The sequence below is a fragment of the Pleurodeles waltl genome, chromosome 11, assembly GCF_031143425.1.
Source record: "Pleurodeles waltl isolate 20211129_DDA chromosome 11, aPleWal1.hap1.20221129, whole genome shotgun sequence".
In the NCBI taxonomy this organism is placed as follows: Eukaryota; Metazoa; Chordata; class Amphibia; order Caudata; family Salamandridae; genus Pleurodeles; species Pleurodeles waltl.
In genome coordinates this window covers 80,971,890-80,993,639 of record NC_090450.1, presented here as the reverse complement: position 1 = coordinate 80,993,639, position 21,750 = coordinate 80,971,890, and the positions used below count along the sequence as shown (strand labels likewise).

At 40.3% G+C, this 21,750-nt stretch overlaps 1 protein-coding gene across 1 annotated transcript in view; it reads right to left on the bottom strand.

The window, feature by feature from the left end:
• The window catches only part of LOC138265422 (uncharacterized), a 236,571-nt gene that overhangs the window by 42,175 nt on the left and 172,646 nt on the right, over window positions 1–21,750 (bottom strand). The window contains exon 18 of the mRNA XM_069213119.1: window positions 15,394–15,486. Within this exon, the coding sequence (XP_069069220.1) occupies window positions 15,394–15,486 (93 nt within the window). The remainder of the gene's footprint in view (window positions 1–15,393; window positions 15,487–21,750) is intronic.

Sequence of the window (21,750 nt, the reverse complement as noted above, 5' to 3'; positions counted from 1 at the left end):
ACCGACTCAGAGCCTCAAACACCCATTCACTCATCCACTCAGACACTGACACACCCAGTCAGAGACCCACTCAGACACTTATGCACCCTCTCACATGGTGCAGAGTTGGGTGCTTAAAAGATGGTAGTACACAGGGCCTGGCAACAGGCCAGACCCTGTGGGCAACCCTCACTTTGCAGGGCAACAAGCTATGTGTGGCTCAGGGTTGTGAACTTTTACCGGTTAGGCTGCAGGGCTTGGCCGCAGGCCTGGCCGTGCAGTCAACTCTCGCCGTGCATGGCCGAAGCCGTGTGCAGGGATGGTTGGATTAATGATGTGAGAAAACTGGGCTGATTGCAGAAGCCCCCTAACTTTTTGTCCCCATTTTTCACTTTTCGCTGGTGTTTTCCTGACTCTGATGGTGCCCTTGGTACTGGTAACCAGTCTTAGGGCCTGTGCTCTGTGTAGAATGAGTATTCAAATCAGGCTAATTGGATATGTCAACCCACCTGTATTCCCTTAGTCTAAGGTAGGGCATGGGGGTTTAAGGACCCCACCATAGGTTGTGTACCCATAGGTGCACTGCTGAGGTGCCCAGGGTCATTTTAAAGGCAGACCTGCCTTGCTGGCTGCTTTTACACTAAAGTTACATGCAAATTCGACTATGGAGTTAAAAGTACTTCCAAAGTCTTGAACTACCTTGTTTTTACATATGTCACCACCTAAGGTGTGCCCTAGGTGCCCCCAGGGTTGGGTGCAGTGTAACTATAAGCAGAGTCTTTATGTTGTATAAGCCCTGATGAGGACAAATAGCCAGATTTACTTTTTTCCTCATTGTAGTGAATAGGCTCCATATGATAAAATGGGGAGACTTTAGTTTAATAAAGTCTCCAAAGGCGCTAGATATAGTATGTTTGGTCTCAAACTGATTGTTATAATAACTGTAACCAGTAGTCATTGTTGGGTGTAGTATATCTAGTTGAGGGAAACAGTTTTAGAACTCTTGCTAAAGGTTACCAGTTTCTGCTCTGTAGTGTCTTTCTCTGATTGGCCAGCCTCTGGCAGCCTGGCCAGGCTGCCTTGATGAGGTGTGAAGTGGCTGGGGCTGAACACAAAGGAAGTTTCTGGAGGAGGAGATCTGCCTCAGCAGATGCTGAAACAGGATGGGGGAGAGAAGCCAAAATGGTCTTCAAAGGAGGGAAGGACATTTGCAGCAGCTCAGGATCCCGCCCTACCCTCCCCCATTTCCTGCAAACCCAGACAACCAGGTGGCCTCTTGACTAGATTAGGAGAGGGCAGGAGAGGGGTGTGTAAAAGATTTCTAGCCACACCAGTAGGTGGGCTCAGCCACACCTAACCTCCAAAATTTAGTTTCTGCCATTTGGGATTTTTAAGAATGGTTGCTCCCTGGGATTGATTTTTGCCACACTTCTGAGGAAGTGGCCATCCAAGAGGATAGTGGCATGCCTGTGATTGCACAGTTGCCTCCTCCCACCCCTGCTTTTCACCCCAGGAACACATTTAAATGTGGCAGAGCTGAACACACACCTCAGAACTGTCCTGCTGGACCCCTGACCTGCACCTGGACACTGCACTCTGAAGGAATGCACCAGCTGCACACTTGGGCTTCACCACAAAAAGGACATTGCCTGGCTTCAACTGTTTCAAGAAGGGACTCCCTGCTTGTTATAGGGGAGGAAAAATAGCTAACCAGAGTCCCCTGGATCAAAAACTGAAGGAATTGATATGTGACTGTCTATTGAACTGAGAGAGTAACATTGCACCATCTTGCCATACTTTTAGCTGTATGTAAGCTTCCCTTTGGGCTTTAATGGGGAAGAGGAAAGCATCTAAGCCTCTAAGTACATCAAACTCTAAGGTAAAGCTGGCCAAGAAAAATGCAGCGGAAAACTGTACACTTGTAGATATTGACAATCTCATCGAAGAAGTGGAGGAAATGTTAAACAAGGAGGGGGAGAGAGTAGTAGCAAAGGAGGGTGATTTTAGAAAAGCCAAGACAATGCAAATACTGAGTAAGAAGCCGTCAACTAGTGGTGCGCCCTGTCACTAACTCAGCTCACTACTAACGCTACAGCAATAGAGTTAGTAAGTGATTCGCTAAGCCAGTACCTGTCTAGTAGTAACCAAGCACTTCAGAAAAATGTTGTGGGTGTAGTGGGTTCAGTAGGCAATGAAACAATGTATGAACCAGCTGTATTGTGTAATAATCACCTTGCCCCGTTATTGAATCTGGAGGGCGATTGTTCTTCGCAGCCATGATTAGAGGTACCGGCCCCTAATAAATGCTCAGAGAACAGTCTTCTAATCATTGATAGTTTAAGAAAGGGGATATGTAACTTGGAGACTTCCCTACACAAGACAAATCAAATGGTGTCTGATCTATATGACATAAATAGAGACTATTACAAAAATGCATCAATGGAATTATATCCTATGCACAAACCCACACACTAATGGTGATTAAAGTCAGAAACACTTGTGCCCTACAACAGACAGTACCCCTCCTGCAAAGGTATGATTGCAAGAGATGCCATGAAAGCACATCTACATACACTGCGATATTAACAAATCCGGAGCACCCAACTAAATAATTTAAATCAATACGAAAACAATATTTATATTGTAAGTCAATTTTGTGATATCACTGGAACGATTTATATACAAAGAAAATATTATATTTATTGTTATTGACACATTTTATCAAACAAATAAAGATATCGACATCATAGAGATACAAAATTATATAATATGTCCCTAAACAAATAAGCCGACTCTATTTGGTGTGTGACTGTACGGCATCTTATGTTGCTGTGATTAACACCACGGAGGTATACAAACCCTAATCAAGGGGTCTTGTTGTGTTCTTTCTTGCAGTTTGAATTATATGAATATTATGGATACCTTGCGTTACAAGGACAGAATCATTTATGGATAGATGATCCTACACTTTTTGGTTACATCAAATGCTTTGAGGATTTCAGAGCATTCCACTGTAATGCTGATCCTACCTGCATATAATAATAATTGGTGACATTATTGAGAACGGAAGTTTGGAGCCCTGAAGAAGTATTTCATTAAGACGAAACATGTGTTGGTGGCCATTTGTTCTAAATTCCAACTTAGTTTTGACCACAAGGATTATATAGACTTTAATTCTTGATATATAGGTATCACCGCTTCGTTTAGGGACATCTTATATTCTTGTATCTCTATGATGTCTGTATCTGTATTTCTTTGCTAAAGGGTGTCAATACCAATAAATATAATAAAAAAATATATATGAACCTTTCTAGTGATATCACAAAATTGACTTACAATATAAATATTTTTTTTGGTATTGATTTGTTAATATCTCCATGAAATAAATAGAGGCCTGACGGTTGAACTTCAAAAAGTTACAAATATATTACAGAGTGCTAGTCAGCATTGTAGGGGGTGAAGAAACTTACTCTGTACACCCAAAGGAGATGACCCTGAGGTTCCTAACTAAATATCGAGCAGTGGAGGCTCACACATGTACCATCAATTATGTGACAAAATCTGTTATCACTCCTCGAATTTGTCATGCAAGGACACGGTATGGGGTTGTGGCTCCAATTGTACTAGCTAAAAGGGTAAATGAGAATTTGGAGCCACCGGTTGTATCTGGGCATGCGGGAAGCCCTGGCCTGGTACCTTTTCCTGGTAGTTATAAAGATGCTTCTTGTGCAGTCGAGGAAAATCACAGATTCTTGTATCACTAGGCAATAGAGGGTCTATAGGCAGCCAGAGGTTAGAATGCTGTTCATTTTATATGAATAATGTGCCACAGGCTGCTAATGATTTTAAGGAATCTCTGGATTTTCTGCTAAACAAAGTTATACATTGGTTTAGAATGCATAGGCAGTGTCTCTCAGTTGTGTACTCGGATATTGTAGGTGTCCAGCGATTCCATCTCCCGGGGGATGTTAATGGTGTCACAGAGCTGCAGCTGAGGGAAACTGCGTTGGTGGGTGGATTACTGGCTATAGAGGCTTTATAAGTCAGCTCCCTAATTATATGGATAGGAGCTATTGCCTAGCTTCCCCTCAACCCTTGCCCTCAAGGGTCAGAGCAAACAAGGGCGAGTCGAGTCTCTGGAGGTAGGCCATAGATCCATTGCTGTAGGAGGGCAAACAGTTAGGTCCCCCTTGCATAATGTCAAATGACTGCCCGCCTATTCAATTAATGTCCTAGATAGTGCTGGAAGTAGGGAACCTTTGTTCGCCAAACATGACTATCCCAGACGTGCAGCTCTGAGTAAAAGCCCCTAGGTAGTAAATAGGGGTATGAGTAAAGAAAAAGAACTAGCCTATCCTATTAATTATAATTGGTCTGTAATAGGCCCTGATTAAGTATTAGCACACATCAGCATTGCTGGAGCTGATGGAGGGAAGGTTGACTATGGTATCCAGAGCCAGGATACTGATGTAATTTATGGCTTATTACCTAATGTAACTAGCGAGAATTCCTATTCCTTCCTCTCATGGAATCAAGCAGACTTACGAGGTAAAGCAATAGACACTGCCTTGGTCGCCTTTCCTGAGCATTATGATAGAATCCTACTGAAAGAAACATGGCTATTAAATGAGATGTTTATGCAGGGGTATTTTAATTAGAGTTTGGAAGCTGTACCATCTAACACAGACCACCGCCAGGAGGTCTATTGATTTGGGTGAAAAACATGCCAAACATTACTATAAAACAGCTTAAAATAGACTGCAATGATATTCTTGGCCTCTGCATTAAGGGGGTGAAAAGGAATAATCGATACATATTTAATATACATAATTGACCTATACCAAGGAGTAATGAATCATTAACTTTGAAAGTGGTAACCCAGTGCCTTTCTGAGTGCCGTAGCAAGTGTTTTATTATTTTGGCAGGCAATTTTAATGCCACATTTGAGCCATTGTATGGTTTATCGATTATTACGGAAGGGGAAGATGAAATAAGGGGCATACCAAAGGTTGAAGCTAGTCCATTTAGAAACTGGCCAGCATCTGCGTTCCAGCTGTTATCCCTTACCTTGGCATATGGTTTCCCTGCCTGTAATGGTAGATTTGCCTCAGACACTCACTTAGCTCCTACATTTAAACGAGTAAGCAGTGAAAATCGTAAAGCCGAAATAATTTTACATATTGATTTGTGGCATTTGGCCATGGGCTTTGAGACAATCTGCAGGAATGATAGTGATCATAATGCATTAAAGCTGACCCTTAGGAAAAACCCATTCAGTTCAGGAATTGATACAGTTGCTTCTTCTGAGGTTCCTCTTTCTCTCTCCAATAATAGGAAAGCAATTACATGGGATAAAATGAGTCCTTGTGTTTCTACACTAACACAAATATATAGTGCATTCAATTGTATTTTGGGACCTTTTCGTAACCAAGCAATAAGCACGACCTTAATGGATGAGCTACACAATGAATTGTTCTTGGCACTATATCAACCCTGCACAAAACAAATGTCTTTTACCCTGGAAAGAATATCATATCAGTTTCCATCGTGGTACTGGGGTGAATGCCGTAAAGCTAAAGCTCAACTAATCAATGGCATTGGGCAAGGTAATCATGGACAGATCAAACAATGTTGTGTAGACTATTAAAAGCTGATAAAGAATAAAAAGCAAGAATGGATAGATACCAATTGGTTGGCCTTGTTTGGTGCTATGAAGAAGAGAGATCATTAATATTTCTGGCAGGTCTTTGCGCATGGTGATTTAGTAACTTCTAGTCTAATTGAATGTGCAGTGAAGCCACAACAGTGGGTGGAACACTTTTCTAAAATGTATATGGCTCCCCCTAATCCTAATCTGGATGAATTGAGAGTAATTACAAGAGAGCAAGAGAGAGTAGGAACTGTACCTTCCTTTTTCTTCTCAATTGAGGATATGTATAAGGCGACATATTCTCCCTATCCTGGCAAAGCTCCTCACCCAGACAATATCCCTGGCAACCCCTAACAGACAGAACCTGAGACCAGGGCCCCGTCTATAAATGCAATTCTAAATTGGGAAGTGGTGCCATTCCAGCTTCATGGCTTTGTGCGGTAAATAATTCCAATCTATAAAAAAGGGGACAGAACAATTCCCAATAATTATAGGCCAATTAGTTTTACAGATAATCTACAGGAAGTTTTCTGTCTGCAAATTTTGGATCTCTTACAAGATTGGCTAGAAGAGGGTAAGGTTCTGTCACCGCTCCAGGTGGGTTTCCGCTCTAAAATTAGCACAATTGACCAAATTCTTTGTTTAAATCTTATAATGTGGAAATATATAGGGCTATCATCAGACCACCTTTATATGGCCTTTGTAGATCATAGGGCTACATTCGATCTTGTACTAAGGAGGGATATGTGGCAAACCTTGGAAATTAGGATGCATGAAGGGAATTATGTCAGATCTAGATGAGGAGCAAGGGGTGAACTTACCCATATCTATACCTATAGGGCGTGGAGCTTGACAGGGGCGTGTACTTGCTCCAGCTCTGTTCTCTCTGTATATTAATGATGTGGTTGATAATTTATTAACTAGTGTGCATGATTGTCCCAAAATTGGGGGGCTGCTTGTTCCAGGCCTTCTTTTTACAGATGATACAGTGCTAATTTCTTGAATTCCCTGTGGTTTGCAAAATCTCTTACATAGTTCTGCACATTATTGTGACATCTGTGGTTTGGAAGATAATTCTACTAAACAAAGATAATGGTTTTGAAACCACATAAATCCTTTAGGGGAGGGTTCTACATGAAAGGAGAAAGATTGCAATTGGTCGACAATTCTGACTAACTGGGTGGTAAGGGTGGATAAAACTATGAATTGGAAGTCACATATAATGATATCAGAACTCACACTTTTGCATAGTGCTTCCTCGTTGGCTAAATGCTATAATGTGACTACCTCTAAAACAGCTTCCCTTGCTATTGAAATGTATAGGGCTATGGTCCAATCTGCCTCTTTGTATGGTGCAAAATTAAGGGGAATGGGGAATTTGTAAGGTTTGACAGCTGAAGAGAATAACTTTACTAAATATTTATTTCAAACCTCCAAATATTACCCCATCTGTCCCACTATTTGCTGATACTGGACTGTATAGGATTGGGGATGCGGCGAGACTGAAGGTTTTGCTTTAGTGGATAAGGTTATGGTCTATACCGGAACTGGGCCCTTATAGGATAATTGTATTTGAAGTTTGGCCCACAGAAGAAGTTCAATAATTCCTTGGCTCCAATTCATCAAACAATATATGGGACATATAGGTTTGCTCTATTACTGGAGTAATCTATCCTTAATTAACAAGAATGCTAAACCTTTGGTAAATCGGGAGTCCTGGTAGAAAATTCTTGACCTTCGAACCCTGGCCTAAATTTGAAAATTATATGGATGTGTATATGCTGCCGCTTGCACGAACATTGCTAATCAAAATGAGGGTGAGAACATTGTTGGTCAATGCCTTTGTTTAGAAATAGAACTGTAAACAACCAAATGTAATTAAATATCTAGTTTGTGGTTATAGTGTTGAAAATAAAGAACATATGTTATTTTTCTGTCCCGCATATGCAAAACCTAGATGGCAATGGCTTAGGCCACTATGTATTTTGTTAAGCAGCTTAAAAAAACATATTGCATCCTGATTCAGAATGTAGTGCCAATATAGCACTGACTCTTGGCTGCTATCTCCAGGCAGTATGGAGAGAAAGGAAAAGAGCAGAATTATTACTCTAGTGCTGTTGTTATGCAATGTTTTGTGGAAGCATTTGGATGGACTCTTTTTATGGTTGTGTATATTGATTTTAACATGATAAATTAATCCTTGTAAATATAATTTTAATATATAAATGTTTATATGATGTTTTTATGTAATAAGTTGTATGGGCTTTGCCCGAAATAAAGTATGAAACACGGTTAGTGGTAAGTAATTAAGTGGATTAGCACCAAATCCACTTAATAGTCTTCAATGGAGCTCCCAATATTCCAACGTTCTAAAAAGTTTTAAACTGAGAATGAAGAGGTTAACTAAATATAGAAATATAACAGATCTTGCCACACTTTTCAGAAACAGTGGATTACACGTCTACACATGTGTACACATGCCTTAGAACTTATCTGTAAGATTATTATTGTTGCATTGAATAATTACATAAAGTAATGTATATGTATGAGAATTACATGGATACTTCACACTACATCATTTTACTTGCATTCCTAGGCTGGATTACATGTTGGGAATTTAATTGGGCCATTATCATTAAATGTCTTTGCTAATTTATTTAGATTAATTTTGATGTACTCTTTTGTAGGGGAAGTGAAAGTTGTGAGTACAAACAGGGTCAAAAATTGAGATAGTTGGTGATATATTCTCAGGAGAACAGATTTAAGGTCAAGCCTTTTCACCTTTGAAAGAAATACAAAAAATATAAAAAATAATCCCAGGGCTGCCTTTTTTCTCTATTCTATGTCATTTAGAGGTCACCAGGGGACATAGCTGTGACCCCCCTGGCTGGCCTTTGTGATCCCTGGTACTGCCACTAAGATGACAAAATCAGTGTGAGAACACAGAGGCAGCTTGTCATGAAGGGTGCCATTTTGGGGCTCCATTCTCCTTGTTTCCTGCCAAATGTTCGTAGTACATTGGAAATATTATATATCATATTATTTGCTAGTAATGTAATAAGAAATTGAGTACAATTAGCTGGAATGGTAGTTTTCCTTTGAGCTAAGGTAAGTAAAACATGCTTTCAAATATCTGGTGTGTGCATGCTTGTGGGTGAGTGTGTTTATGTGAAAAAGCCTGTGTATGTATGTGTAAGCATGTGTATGACCGAAAGTGAGTGAGATTCAGTAACAGGTAGTGAGGGACAATGTGTGAGATTGAGTGTCAGTATGTGAATATGAGTGAATCAGAGTTCTTTGAATTGGATAAGAGTAAGAGTGACTGCAAGTGAGTGAGTTAGAATGAATGAGTGTGAAGGAGTATGAGAGTCACTGTGACTGAGAATGAGTCAGAGTGACAATGAGTGAGAAAAAAGTTAGAGTGCGTGCAATGAGTGTGAGTGACAAAGTGTGACTGAGTAGGAGTAAGTTAATTTGAGAGATTGAGGGTATGTCTCTCAACTCCATGTTGTGCCCTATGTGCTGTGGGTTTTATTCCCCTGGCTCATGTTATCCTTCCCTTGTGGCACCTCCCTGTCCCGAACAGTACTTGTCATCCTTGCCTTGTGGCACCTTCCTGTCTCGAGCATTACATGGCTCCCCTCACAGTAAGCTTGAACCGTTGAACCTCCTGTTCTGTTGCTAAGCAAGTTTAGTATGTTTTTGTACCTGCAGCTTTCTCACATGTCTTTTGGACAAGTTATGCTATCCAGTCTGACCCACTAAAATGTACCATTGTGCACTTGGGGTTCCATTAAACGTGTTAATTGTTTCCAACTGCCGTTTGCACCTGCCACTTGTTAGGACTATTTTATTTGTTTCATGTAACATGTGATGTTCCCAAGGTTTATTGAAACATTCCATGCTTCCACATGGGGCACGTGCCATTTAGAATAATTTTGGTTTCCAACATAAATATCCCGTCTGAGCTTGCATTGGTGTGTGGTTTCGTTCCAGCCCTGCACAAGCACTGACTGCACTCACCTTCTGAGTCACTCGGAACTTCCAGTGCACTAGTCTTCCAAGCCTTCCTGATAATTTCGTGATCCTGGCTTCTGCATTGTTTCTAGTGTCTTCATTCGTGATCTACGATTTCATTACAAGACCGGAGGCTATCATTAAACATCCTTTAATGCCACTCCAAGCAGTAGTCCTATACAGAACTCATTGGAACATTCCGGAATTGAATCTTCAATATATAAAAAGTAATTGAACATAATCCTCTTCCTCTTTTAATTGTTGCTCCTGAACAGATAAGTACCAGTTCCTTATGTCTTGCTTATATGTTTATTACAAAATGCTTTATTTAAGTTTACAATTTTGGGAAATGAAGGGTTCTCTAAAGCGATGTAGGTTGCACTTTTGTTTGATATCAGTATTTTGACAAACGGTTATTTTCAGATTTCTTAGTCAGACATTTCTATGGTGTCTGACTATTATTTTTTTGCGACGATGTATATATTTGGAATTGGCATGCAGCTTAACGGCATTTCAGTAAATATTTAATAATCTTACCTGACCATTGCATCACGTGCCGGTTGCAGGGCTTGTGCTGGTCGTGTGCATTCATACACAGCGCGCTGTGTGAAATGCATTGGAATTGTTCCGATGCGAGTACACACTTACAAGTTATGCGAATTAGAGAAAGATTGTTGGGAACGATCATTCTCTAGCCACGTGAGATTTGGGGGCCATTGTCTTTTGGAATAATTAGCACTGAGCACAATACAAGATGTATGAGAACAGATAGTGGGATTCCCAGGACAGTTATTTCTGTTATTATCGGAAGGTGGCAGCGTTTGTAGCGCATGAAGGAGTATTTGTTTTGGCCGGAACTTCCTTGTATGATCGGTTTGGAGCAGTTCACTTTAGAGAAATGTTTAGGAGTTAAGTAGGGGTAATTTGGAAAATGTCCAGTTCAGAGGCTGAGACAGTAGAAATACCAGAGTGTAAGATAAGCAAAGAAATTATCAAAATATTGATTCAAAGTGGATTAAAAGGTTGCATACAAGAGATAACTGAGAAGAGAATGATCCAAAATAAGAAAAGAGGCAGTTCTGATAATGAGTTTGGGTCTCTGTTAGAGGATGACACAGAAAAATGTAAAAACGAGGTAAAAAGAAAATGAAGATTAAGCACTTGAATGAGGAGTTGAAGGGCTCAGTCAAAGCACCAAAGTGTTGAAAGGTGTCCTTCGTTGCACAATATTGAAAAAGGGTGTCCGTGGCGGCACAAATAGAAGAGTAGTCCTGGCCAGCGCTAAACAGATACTGTCACAAAGTGATGACTTGATGAAAGAGGATTTTATGGAAAGAGAGTAGGAGGATTTTGATGAATATGTTTTTGATTTACAGGATGAGGTTGAGGATGGTGATGAGTTGTTTGTTGTAGATGAGAGTCCCTCTACGTTTCAGGATGCAGTAAAAAAATCCTCTTGGTGAAGAAATGTTTTCAACTTTTGAAATCTGTCATCCATGGAATGCAGACTGGTGGCCATTGGACAGTGTTTCTCACTTTATTAAGAAATGGATTAGGACCTCTTTGGACAAGGAGGCGAGGAGTATTTTGAGGGTGGAAAGTTCAAGGCCAGTAATTGAAGGCAAGGTTTGTTTTGCTCCAAATTTGGATCCGGAATGAATTACATTCTTATTTAGGATGGGCAGGGTTAATAGGAAAGGGCTGAAAAGATCCCTTAAGCAGGTTCAAGATAAAGTTTTAGATGTTCTTGGGTCATTACCTTGAATACCTGATATGGCAGAAGATACTTTTTGAATGAAAGTCCTATAGTTTTGGAATTAGTGAGGGAATAGAGTCAGAGGGCTCTGATTTTTTGGGGAAACGCTAATACGGTTTTGTCTGCAGAAAGACAGAAATCAGTACTGATGAAAATCAATCCAAAGCTCACTAATTTAGCTATCAAAGAGTCTTATGGTGATCCAAAAGGTTTGTTTGGAGAAACCTTAGTAAAGAACATAGGTAAATATGTACCAACATTTACAGCTATGGACAAAGCCCAATTCAATATGAGGAAATTGTTTAGTGGAGGAGTTTTTGGAAGGCTCAGCAGAAGAGTACTTTCTGCCGGCCGGGGATTCCAAAGGTCCCAGTTTGGTCAAAAAGGAAGGCGTTACCAAGGAGGAGCAAATATAAATTTTTACCAACATAGGGGTAGAGGTCAATGAGGTAGAGGTAACAGACCTCGAGGACAAGGATTGTCAGGATTTCCTGATGAGTACAGCAATTACTTCTGGTTCTTTCCAAGAAAAGATATGATGGTTGTTTAAGATTTTGCAAAAAAAGAGCGGGAGAAAATTACACAAGACCCTTGGGTATTAGAAGTAATTCAAGGGTACAAAAGGGAATTGTTAGAACATCCATTTCAAAGCAGGGCGCCCAGAAATCTATATTTGGACAAGGAACAACAACTGGTATTGGAAAAAGAATTTTCGCCTCTATTACAGAAAGTAGCAAAAGTATCAATATAGTCAGAGGATTTTGTCTTTCTGAGCACGCCTTTTCTGGTGTAAAAGAAAGAAAAAGGATGTAGGCCTATAATAAATTTAAGGAATTTGAACATGTTTACAGGCATTTCAAGATGGAGGCTATCCATCTTTTGAGAGACATGCTTCTAGAAAACACTTGGTTGGTGAAGCTATATCTCAAAGATGCTTACTTTACCTTCCCAATGAGCAAGGACAGTCAGTTTTTTCTTCAATTTCATGGGGAAGGACAGTACTTTCAGTTTAATTATCTTACATTTGGAATATCTTCTGAACCTTGGTGTTTTACCAAGGTCATGAGGGTAGTGCTTTCTTATCTGAGAGAAAGAGGGATGAGAATGATTGCTCATCTAGATGACATTTTAATTATGCCACAGAATGTGAATCAGCTCCTCAAGGATTTGCAAATGAAACAGAGTCTACTGAAGACCTTGGGTTTCCTGATAAATGTAGAGAAATCAGTTTTAATTCCGTCAGAGTTAGAGTTCCTACGGTTTACAATAGCTACAATGAATGTTACATTATGTTTGCCTATAAGGAAGGTGAACAATATAAGGAAATAGGTTCTTTATGTGTTATGAAAGGAAAGGATAACACTGAGGAAATTGGCAAGGTTATTGGGACTATTCCAGAATGTTCTAGTGTGTTCTTTCAAGGACAACTGCTTGGAGTGGCAATAAAGATATTTAATGCTAGCCTCTGTGTCTTTAATGAAATTTTGATTCTCATTTCATTACACTTGGGGAATCGCTATTCCGCCTCCTCTTGAGATTCATGCACCACAGTCTCACATCTTCAGATTCCAGTTAAAGTGCTACTCGAGGCTAAGTACTTTGCCCTCGGGTTAGTGAGCACTAACCCATAGTTTAGTAGATAATTCAAAGACTGATTTTCAGGAAGGCATGAGCACATTTTGGATTTTGGACATTAATAGATTATTAGCCCCTTAAGGCCCAGCACTCTGGACTCTTTTATTGCAACACTCTGAACTTTATTGTACCTGAACTGAAATTAGCTACTGTGTTTCTGGATAAGTTCTATCTTGTATTTTAGTAGAATCTTCTCGAGCTTGAAGTTGTATCCAAGTTAGAGTCTGAATTTTGTGTCACGGCCTGCTGCAACATCCCAGTTTATTCTTGGCATGATTCCTGCTATTTCTCATGCAGTATTAATGCTGAAGTCTGTAACTGTACATTATCATGTAAGCAATCACCAAAATATTTTCAGTTGAGAACTGTGGGTAACATTGCTTCTTTTTGTTTCTCGTGCCTGACAACTGCACAGGGATAATGAGGTCCAGGAAGTTCTGATCCTAATAGATAGTGGGCTAGACAGCAGATCAGTCCCCCCATTGAACCAAGTCAATCTTTTCTTGTTTCATCCCGTCCCCTTTTCCCCTCTGGAGGCAGTTGATGGAACCAGATTGCTGTTACTTGTTTCGTTAAGATGCTCCAGCTGGGATTGGAGGTCCAGCATCGTCTCTGCAGTTAGAATCAGGTGAGTGCATAACAACATAATAGTCTGAGTGAGTAATAATAACTGGCAATGACTGAGAGTTATGGAGTCAATTTAAGAGTCAGTGAAAGAGAGTGAGTGAGTGACAATGAATGCGTGAGTTCATGTTAGTGAAAATGAATAATGAGAATGAGTGTTGAGAAAGTGAACGTAAGTGAGCGTGAGTGAGAATGTGGTATTAGGCTTACATGTCTGCCACCTGCCCTGGCATGGTAAAGGTAATTATTGTTTTATGGAGGAACCCATGGCAAAATAATGGTGCTGCCAATCTTTAGCATGACAGGCACCTGTGACATAATGCTGGCAGATTGGAGGTGATTCTTGGCCTAAAGGTTAAACACTGGTATAGGCATCCTGGAAGCAAGTGGTCCTGGGGGCAGTTCTTTCGAAAGCAGTAGAACACTGACACAGGCATACCTGAGGAAATGCTTGGCATGGCCACACAAAATGCTGGCGCTGGCACTAGCACATTAGAGGTAATAATTGACATGAGGGAGGTAAACTGTGGCATATTGAAGGAGGCAATGTCAAAATGTCTGCCCTGACACACTGAGGTTATCTCCTACAAAAGTTGATTGATAATAGTAATCGTAAATTTCTGGCTCGGTGGCTTTGTATGTAATTTTCGAACTATAAAGGCACCCATGACAAAATGCTAGCTGTGGCACAATGGAGTTCATTTTCTGGCATATGGGGGTTCCCATAGCACATTTTGAAAATATTGGGTCAACTCCTGGGGTGTGCTAAGTTTTATCAGCTTGACGCGCCTTGAAATGATTAGAATATTTAAGGAGTGTCCTTTCACAACCTAACGCTTTTTAATAAATTTATGTGAAAATTGCACTTTAAAATGCACCAATCGACCCCATTTTTTAAAAAAAATCTCTGGGGCAGGACTTTCGAACCCTCTTAGAAGAGGACCTGCTCACTGGGGACAAGTCAGGGCTAGTATAACAGATCATGTTAGTACTTGAATACAGATGGTATCCAGAACAGGCACGTGACTGTGTTGTGTTGCTATATTGTGCCTGCAGTTATTATGGAACTGCAGCAATGTCGTCAGAGTTATAGTCATGTAATATAAACACTGGGCCAATTTCAAGGTCAAAGGCCATATGATGTCACTACCAGTGACAGCACTAAGGTCAAGGACATGTGATGTCACTTTCAATACCACTGGCATTTTGGTGACTCATTTCCCACGTGTGGTATACCAATCACCCATAGTTAATGCACAAATACTGGCTTTAGATCTGCAAATCTTAGCATCCGAAACTACATTTACACGAGCTAGTGGTGTCACCCTCCTCTTGCCTCCATGCAGTATGAGTGTTGGTATATTGGCAGGGACAGAAAAGAAATAATTAAAAAGGAAGTGAGTTTGATTGCTTCCAGTATTTTAGACCGAATAATGTAACACGTTCCAAGGATAGGCAAGGATATTTTGGTAGATGAGATATTTGGTCTTTTGTTTTATGATCTGCAATTCGATAGATCGCTGAAGAACGGATAGGTTATCAAAAATAAATTGTTGGGAAGATGTCAATGTCAAAAGAGTTGATCACCCGTCCCATTTCGTGCACCAGTCAATCACACACCACATTCTCTGGGTGATCAATGTTTCGATTCTTCAGAACAAGTCCTGTGCACACTAATATTAAAAGGATGAACCGTAAACCTTTGCAAGTGAATTGAAGGTTTATACTATACCAGATATTCAGTCTCTGAGCAGCTGACATAAAGAGGTTCCACTTTTTCAGGCCAATATACCACAACAATTACTGCCTCACAGCGTTTGTATCCCTGTTAAAGATAAACATATTTGCTTAATTATTTTGGTTCACACAGGCCCCAACAAGTACCCTATAGTAAGTTGAGGGAAATACGTATTTACATGGATGAAATACAATAATTATGTGGTGCACGCAGTGATACATTATTGGGAGGTGGTGATACAACATTGATAACAGAGTTGTTTTCATACTTATGATCAGCAGCCCTGAGCAATATTCCAGCTGACGATTGACTAATGGTTTCTGCTGGATCTAGACTAAAGCTTCTTAGCATTAGAACGCAGGGCAATGTCTAAAACCTCACATGATCCACCAGCAACCATCTGCTACAGGTCAACTGGAAATTTATCAGAGTGCGTTGTGCCAAAGGAATGACTGACTACATGGTGTCTGAACCACTCCCTAACCAGAAACAGCGATTCCCGTGTGCCTTTGTGATTGGTTCCAACATCAACAAACAAACATAACCAATAGATTATTATTTGCTACTTTCCAGTCGTCAATCGCCACTGAGTTCATTTCACCATGATAGATGTTGTTAAAATATGCTTAGAATTAGAACAGCTGGCTAGTACTATATCATGGACGATTTAAGCACTGTGGTCAAATCACGTTACAGTAACTAGTTACTTGTTCTTTGATTACATTCCGTGTCTATCTCACAGCATTAAAGGAAATGTAGATGTTTCGGACTGAAAATATCCTCTGCTTACTTGGAGACAAAACTCAGTACGGGGGTGATATTGATTATGTCATTAACAAAGATGGACGCCAGCTCTAAGGGTCTGTCAGTCAGGTGGGAGAATTTTAAATCTGGCAGTCCACAGAACAGCAACTCCCCTTCTTCCTTCTTCTGTTTCTCTCACTGTACCTGGAGCCCCAGAAGGAGGGAGGGGTAATTCTGCCCAGCCGCTGTCACCCTCGTCTTTGCCAAATTAAGAAAAACGGTTAGGCAGAACCCAGGGTTAATGGGTCTGCCTGCTGCCCACTTTCTGCGCCCTCCCTCGGAGTGCTGGTAACTTTTCGATCTAAATACTCAGCAGAGGCTGTGAAAGGCCCTCAAACTTCAGAGGCATGAGAGGTTGTAAAACCCCTGAGACTTTCAGTTTTTTTTTAATTAAACATTTTGCCTTCCTGCAATGGAATGTTCTAATTGACTTATACGGGCTATTAAAGGCCCGTTTTCCAGTTATAGGCCTTCATCTTCTATAACGCTGGAGAAGACCTTTAAGGGCAAGGTTAACCAACTCTGGAGGGCAACAAGGCTAAATTATAACATTAGAATGGTGGGAGCTCTACTGAAGATAATTTAAAGGCAGGAACTGAATAATGGATGTTATAGACCAGACTTCTCCAACAAGTAGCTCGTGGGCTACTGGGAACTCTCCAGCTATCTATAGGTAGCTGTCCTGTGTACAACCCAGCCTAGTAAATGATAAGCTTTTGTTTGGTTGTATTAATATATGTATACCAAACTTGAAAAGCATGTATTGGAGATGAAAATCTCAGTATTTTCAGAAATCATAAGCTGATATTTTGGAGAAAAATGGTTGAATTTGCAACAGATATTGAAAGCTGATGTTTAATTGAAAAGTCATGTAATGTTTGGGGAGACTCACTACTAATATAATTATTTTGTTTCCGGGGGCATTGCAACCATGGCTATTAGGTATTACCTATGTAGAAACATTCCACAATGACACTGTGTTTTCTGCATTACTACTGGCAACTGTGCCTGATGAGCTGTGGTGATCACTGCGGGTAGTCCTGCATATTGTTACAACTAATGTAGTGTTGTCTCATGGTCTCATGTAGTAAATATTACATCACTAATATTTGTAGCTCGGGTAACTTTCATTGATCTTAAGTAACTCTTATTGCAGAAAACGTTGGAGACCCCTGTATAGACGTTCTTCTCCAACATTCTGGTGTGTGTTTTTTATTTTCTTCCCTGTTTAAAACATTTGTTTTAAACCTTTGGACCCTTTCAGGTGTTAAAAGCCTACTGGGGTGGAGGACCTTTAGCAACTCCTATAGCCATCAGCATCTGACTGCAAGGCTAAATTGAAACGTTGTCATGATTCTAGCAATAGATGAAGATACTTATAACTTCATGACTACAAACCGCAGACATTTAGATAAGTGGCTCAAATGCACTCTTCACAGGTTAGAGAACCCAAGAGTGCCCAAGCATTTTGCCTCAGGTATTACGACTTAACTTCTATCTGAACCTTTTCCCACATTCAGGACATTGAAGAAAATGGAGTCCGAGAGTTTGACTAATGGAAAAGAAAAGGTAGGAAAGAAATGTGGACCAAATTAAAAAATAATTGTGGACTAAAATGTTTCTTTTAAATCATTAATTAGTAAACGATTACAAAAACAAAACTAATCAGAAATATATAACTTGTGGCTCTTACAAATCAAAAATGCGTAGGAAATCACTTTTGGGGAGCAATAATTTTGATGTGCAACTTTCCAAAATTGACTGATGAACTTTAGTCCACGGCTCTAATTTATATAATCAAACTCTTTAAATATTGCACCAATTGCTTTTAAATGTCGCCACTGAAAAAAAGTAGTGAATGGTTCTGCAAACAAACCGTTTTAAGAGAATGAAAAACTGATGGAGTGTCAATACTGAATATACATGTTTCAGAGTTAAATCTAACAGAAAAAAACTATTGCGATCTTCCCTTTTGAACTAGATCTATTGTATAGTTTTATCAATTTACATGAGACATTTTTTAGGTTGCGGGTGATTGGTGACCACCAGGCCACTCACTGCATGTTTCAAACGATGAGTGCAAACCATATTGCTAGACGTGCACTTAGTCAGCAGTGAAGAAGGCCCGGGCTTAAGCATATGGGCTCCACAATATAGCAAGCATTTGCAATACAATTGTTTTCGCGTTTGCTCAAGTTAGAGCTATTAGCATAGTAAATTCCTAACAGGACTTTTGTTGCCACATAAATTGAAATCAAAAGTAAAACAGTTGACATAAGTGAGGCAATTCAAAGCGCCATGAGCATGAAGGAGAGACACAAAAGCAAAAATATGTTTGCTCACAGTCAACCATATCGGCAACCGTGCAATTATCCATGTAACAGGGGCAGTCTGCAAGGCAGTAACAAAACCTCCCTCAGGAGAGACAAACGTAAAGCATTTACCAATGATAACAAAGGATCTTTGAAAGGCAAGCCCATGAATGAGTGAAATTGATGAGCATCTGGGGACGTGGTTAAAAGCCAAAATTAGTTACAGCAGGTCAAAGCACTTGCGCGCTCGACCTAAAAAACTATACAACAAATTTTATTTTTTTTAAACTGGAGATGCGTAAATGCCTTGAGTATTGACTTGTGCGGAGATGAGTTTTCGAAATCCCCTTACTCCTCTCATTGGCTTATCCTTTAGATGTTCAGCAATGAGAGGTGGAGGGGAAGGAGATACTAGCATAAGTCTACCTTTACTGCCTGTTTGTACTCCTTCACCATTCTCAGCCTTCTCGTTCTGTAATTTCTTGTTTAGCTGTCCCCTGGTGTTTCAGGGGATCCTTTGCAGTCCCTGGATGGACATATTGTCCTCGCTCAAAGTAGATGGTAAATGGCAGCAGAAAAGGGTTTCTCTTTCAGCTTATAAGGGAAAATTCCAAGCAAAGATCCATTATTCTTCCACCTGTTATTCCCCATTCTGTTGATTAACTGAATCCCCATTTTCTTGGTGCTGACATACCAGCTGGAAACAAAAAATCCCTACCTCTGCTCTCTCTAGTAACCGGCTACTTGTGATGAGGACCTAAAGGGGAAATAGATGACAAAGTTGTTTGTGTCCTAATAATTTTCCAACCAGGATCTTTATCCCACGCGATGAAAATATGTAATCGCAAGACGTTTTCAATCTTTTCAAAACAGGAAGAAGAATAGTAGTTTTCTGTGTTGGCTTTTTGAAATTTAAATATAACACTATATCCTCCTTGAGCTACTCAGCCTAAAGTACATGGACAAGCAGATATGTTCTAATCGGTTGAGGGGAACCGTAGTTGGACATGCCTTTTATTTAATTTTGACTATTCTCTTTTGGAGAGTTTCAAAATAGTAGTGGAAAAAGATGCTATTAGACAAACGTGTGGACATAGAAAATGGAACTTTGTTTCAAAAAGCCCAGAAACAAACCCCAAAAAATGTATGTGATGCCACTACACAAGACCCTTGCCTTTTTTATATTCAATAACAGGCAATAGTGACATCAGATGTATTTGAAGACTTGTGTTTTCTATATCAAGTGAAATAATTGAGAACAGTGTTAACAAATAAACACTGCAACAAAGTTCAAATAGAATCAGGGGCATATCATCTTGGAAACGGTCACTTTTAATATTTATCATGACTAACAAAGACAACTCATAGAAAGAGCTGAACCCGAACGGAGCCAGTGGTCAGCCGAGCCCCACAAAATAAAAATAAATGAGCAGCAGGCACAACATAACATATAAGGAGAAACTAGGAGAAAGTTGGGGGATGAATAGACAATGCACCTTTATCCCAGTCCTTGCCCCCCCTCCAACCTCAACTATCTCCTTCTTCACATTCCAGGGGCTGCTAGACCTTACTCCCTTCTTGGGTGGTAGTAAAGCTTTTGCCTTCACCTCTACTATTTTGATAAACTCATTTTGTGCTGACTTTAAGACTTTGCACGTATACCACTGCTAACTAGTACTAAAGTGTTTGCACTCTCTCCTTTAAACATGGTAAATTTAGTTGGCTTACACCAATTTGGCACACTTAATTTACCTATAAGTCCCTAGTAAAGTGGTACTACAAGTACCCAGGGCCAGCAAATGAAATGCTACTTGTGGGCGTATAGAATCTATTGTGCCACCCATTTAAATAGCCCTTCAAAACATGTCTCAAGCCTGCCATTGCAGACTCTGTGCGCAGTTATTAAACTGGCATTTCAACCTGACAAAATAAACCATTTGCCATAAACCGTCCCTTTTAATACATATAAGTCTCCTCTAGGGTAGGTCCAAACATTCCATAGACCAGGGTGTGTTGTGTTTGTGTTGTTTTGAAAATCTGGGCCTGCCTTGCCCATAAGATAACACTGGGTTACCTTATTACATTGAATAAGTGTGAATGTTTGTGTTGTGAGTAGTTATGCATATTATGATAGGTGTCTGATGAATTGTAAATTAAAACCCTCATTAATGGTGAAGTCTTTGCACTATAGGGCCACAGCAACCACCAGTGATGACGACTGGCAATTCGAGATCTGCTCTTGACACCACAGTATCAACAGCGTCACAGTATCAGCAACCTGCGATGACCGCCAACAACAATCTCCTGCAACTACTGTTCGCAATGCTCAAATGGGTCTTCGTGCAACAGCAATGGCCATCCACAACACCTGGCCTGCTCTTTGAGGTACAGTGACGACCGTCCACCACACTCCCTGCTCCCCCCTGCCTCTTCCACCACAAATGGGACATTTCAGCAGAACTTACCTGGTTCTTGTATTCTGCTCATGCTCTATCACAGTCGGCCTGAACTTGTGACTTTCATCCGGTCTTGCATGACCAGATAACCGCGAATGGTACTTTGTACTTATACATGCTATACTTTACCTTCAAACTTTATAATCGGATATCCCCGTTTCTACTGAATTTGTTTGTTTTGGTGTCAACTACTTTAATACATTTTATGCTGCTTTTCTAAATTAGTGTGGGATTTTTCCTTGGTTATGTTTTCACTTTATAGTTGTATGTGTGCTGCATAAATACTTTACTCATTGTCTTTAAGTCAGAGATCTTCAAACATTTTGATGTGGAGAACCCCCCTGTCCAATATTTTTAGGACCCCAACCTGACAAGAATTTCTAGAACATGGTACTCCTCTTCATTGCTTAGCAATCCAAAGGTTTATGGGTGACTCCTGGTTATGTTAGTTTGCTGCTGTTGTTGGCTTCAGTCATGTTTGAGGGGGAGGCTGGAGGACCTTGAGAGTCTGAGCACGAAGAGCCATGTGATAGTGTGGCAGCAGCTAGCACAGTACTGTAGGTCAGTGCATGTCTGCATGACTAAAAGGTTGGGTGCCCCTCACATTATAAAACACATTTACAAGGTTCAATTTAGCCCAAAATTAAGTCAGTGGTTGCGCATTGTCAATAAGGCATGCACCAAACTGGAGGCACACGCAGCAGCACGAAAAAAAAACCTAACTGGTGCTTGCCGCCCAGGCTGATTGAGTCTCAGATGAGGTCAGGCAACTGCAGCCA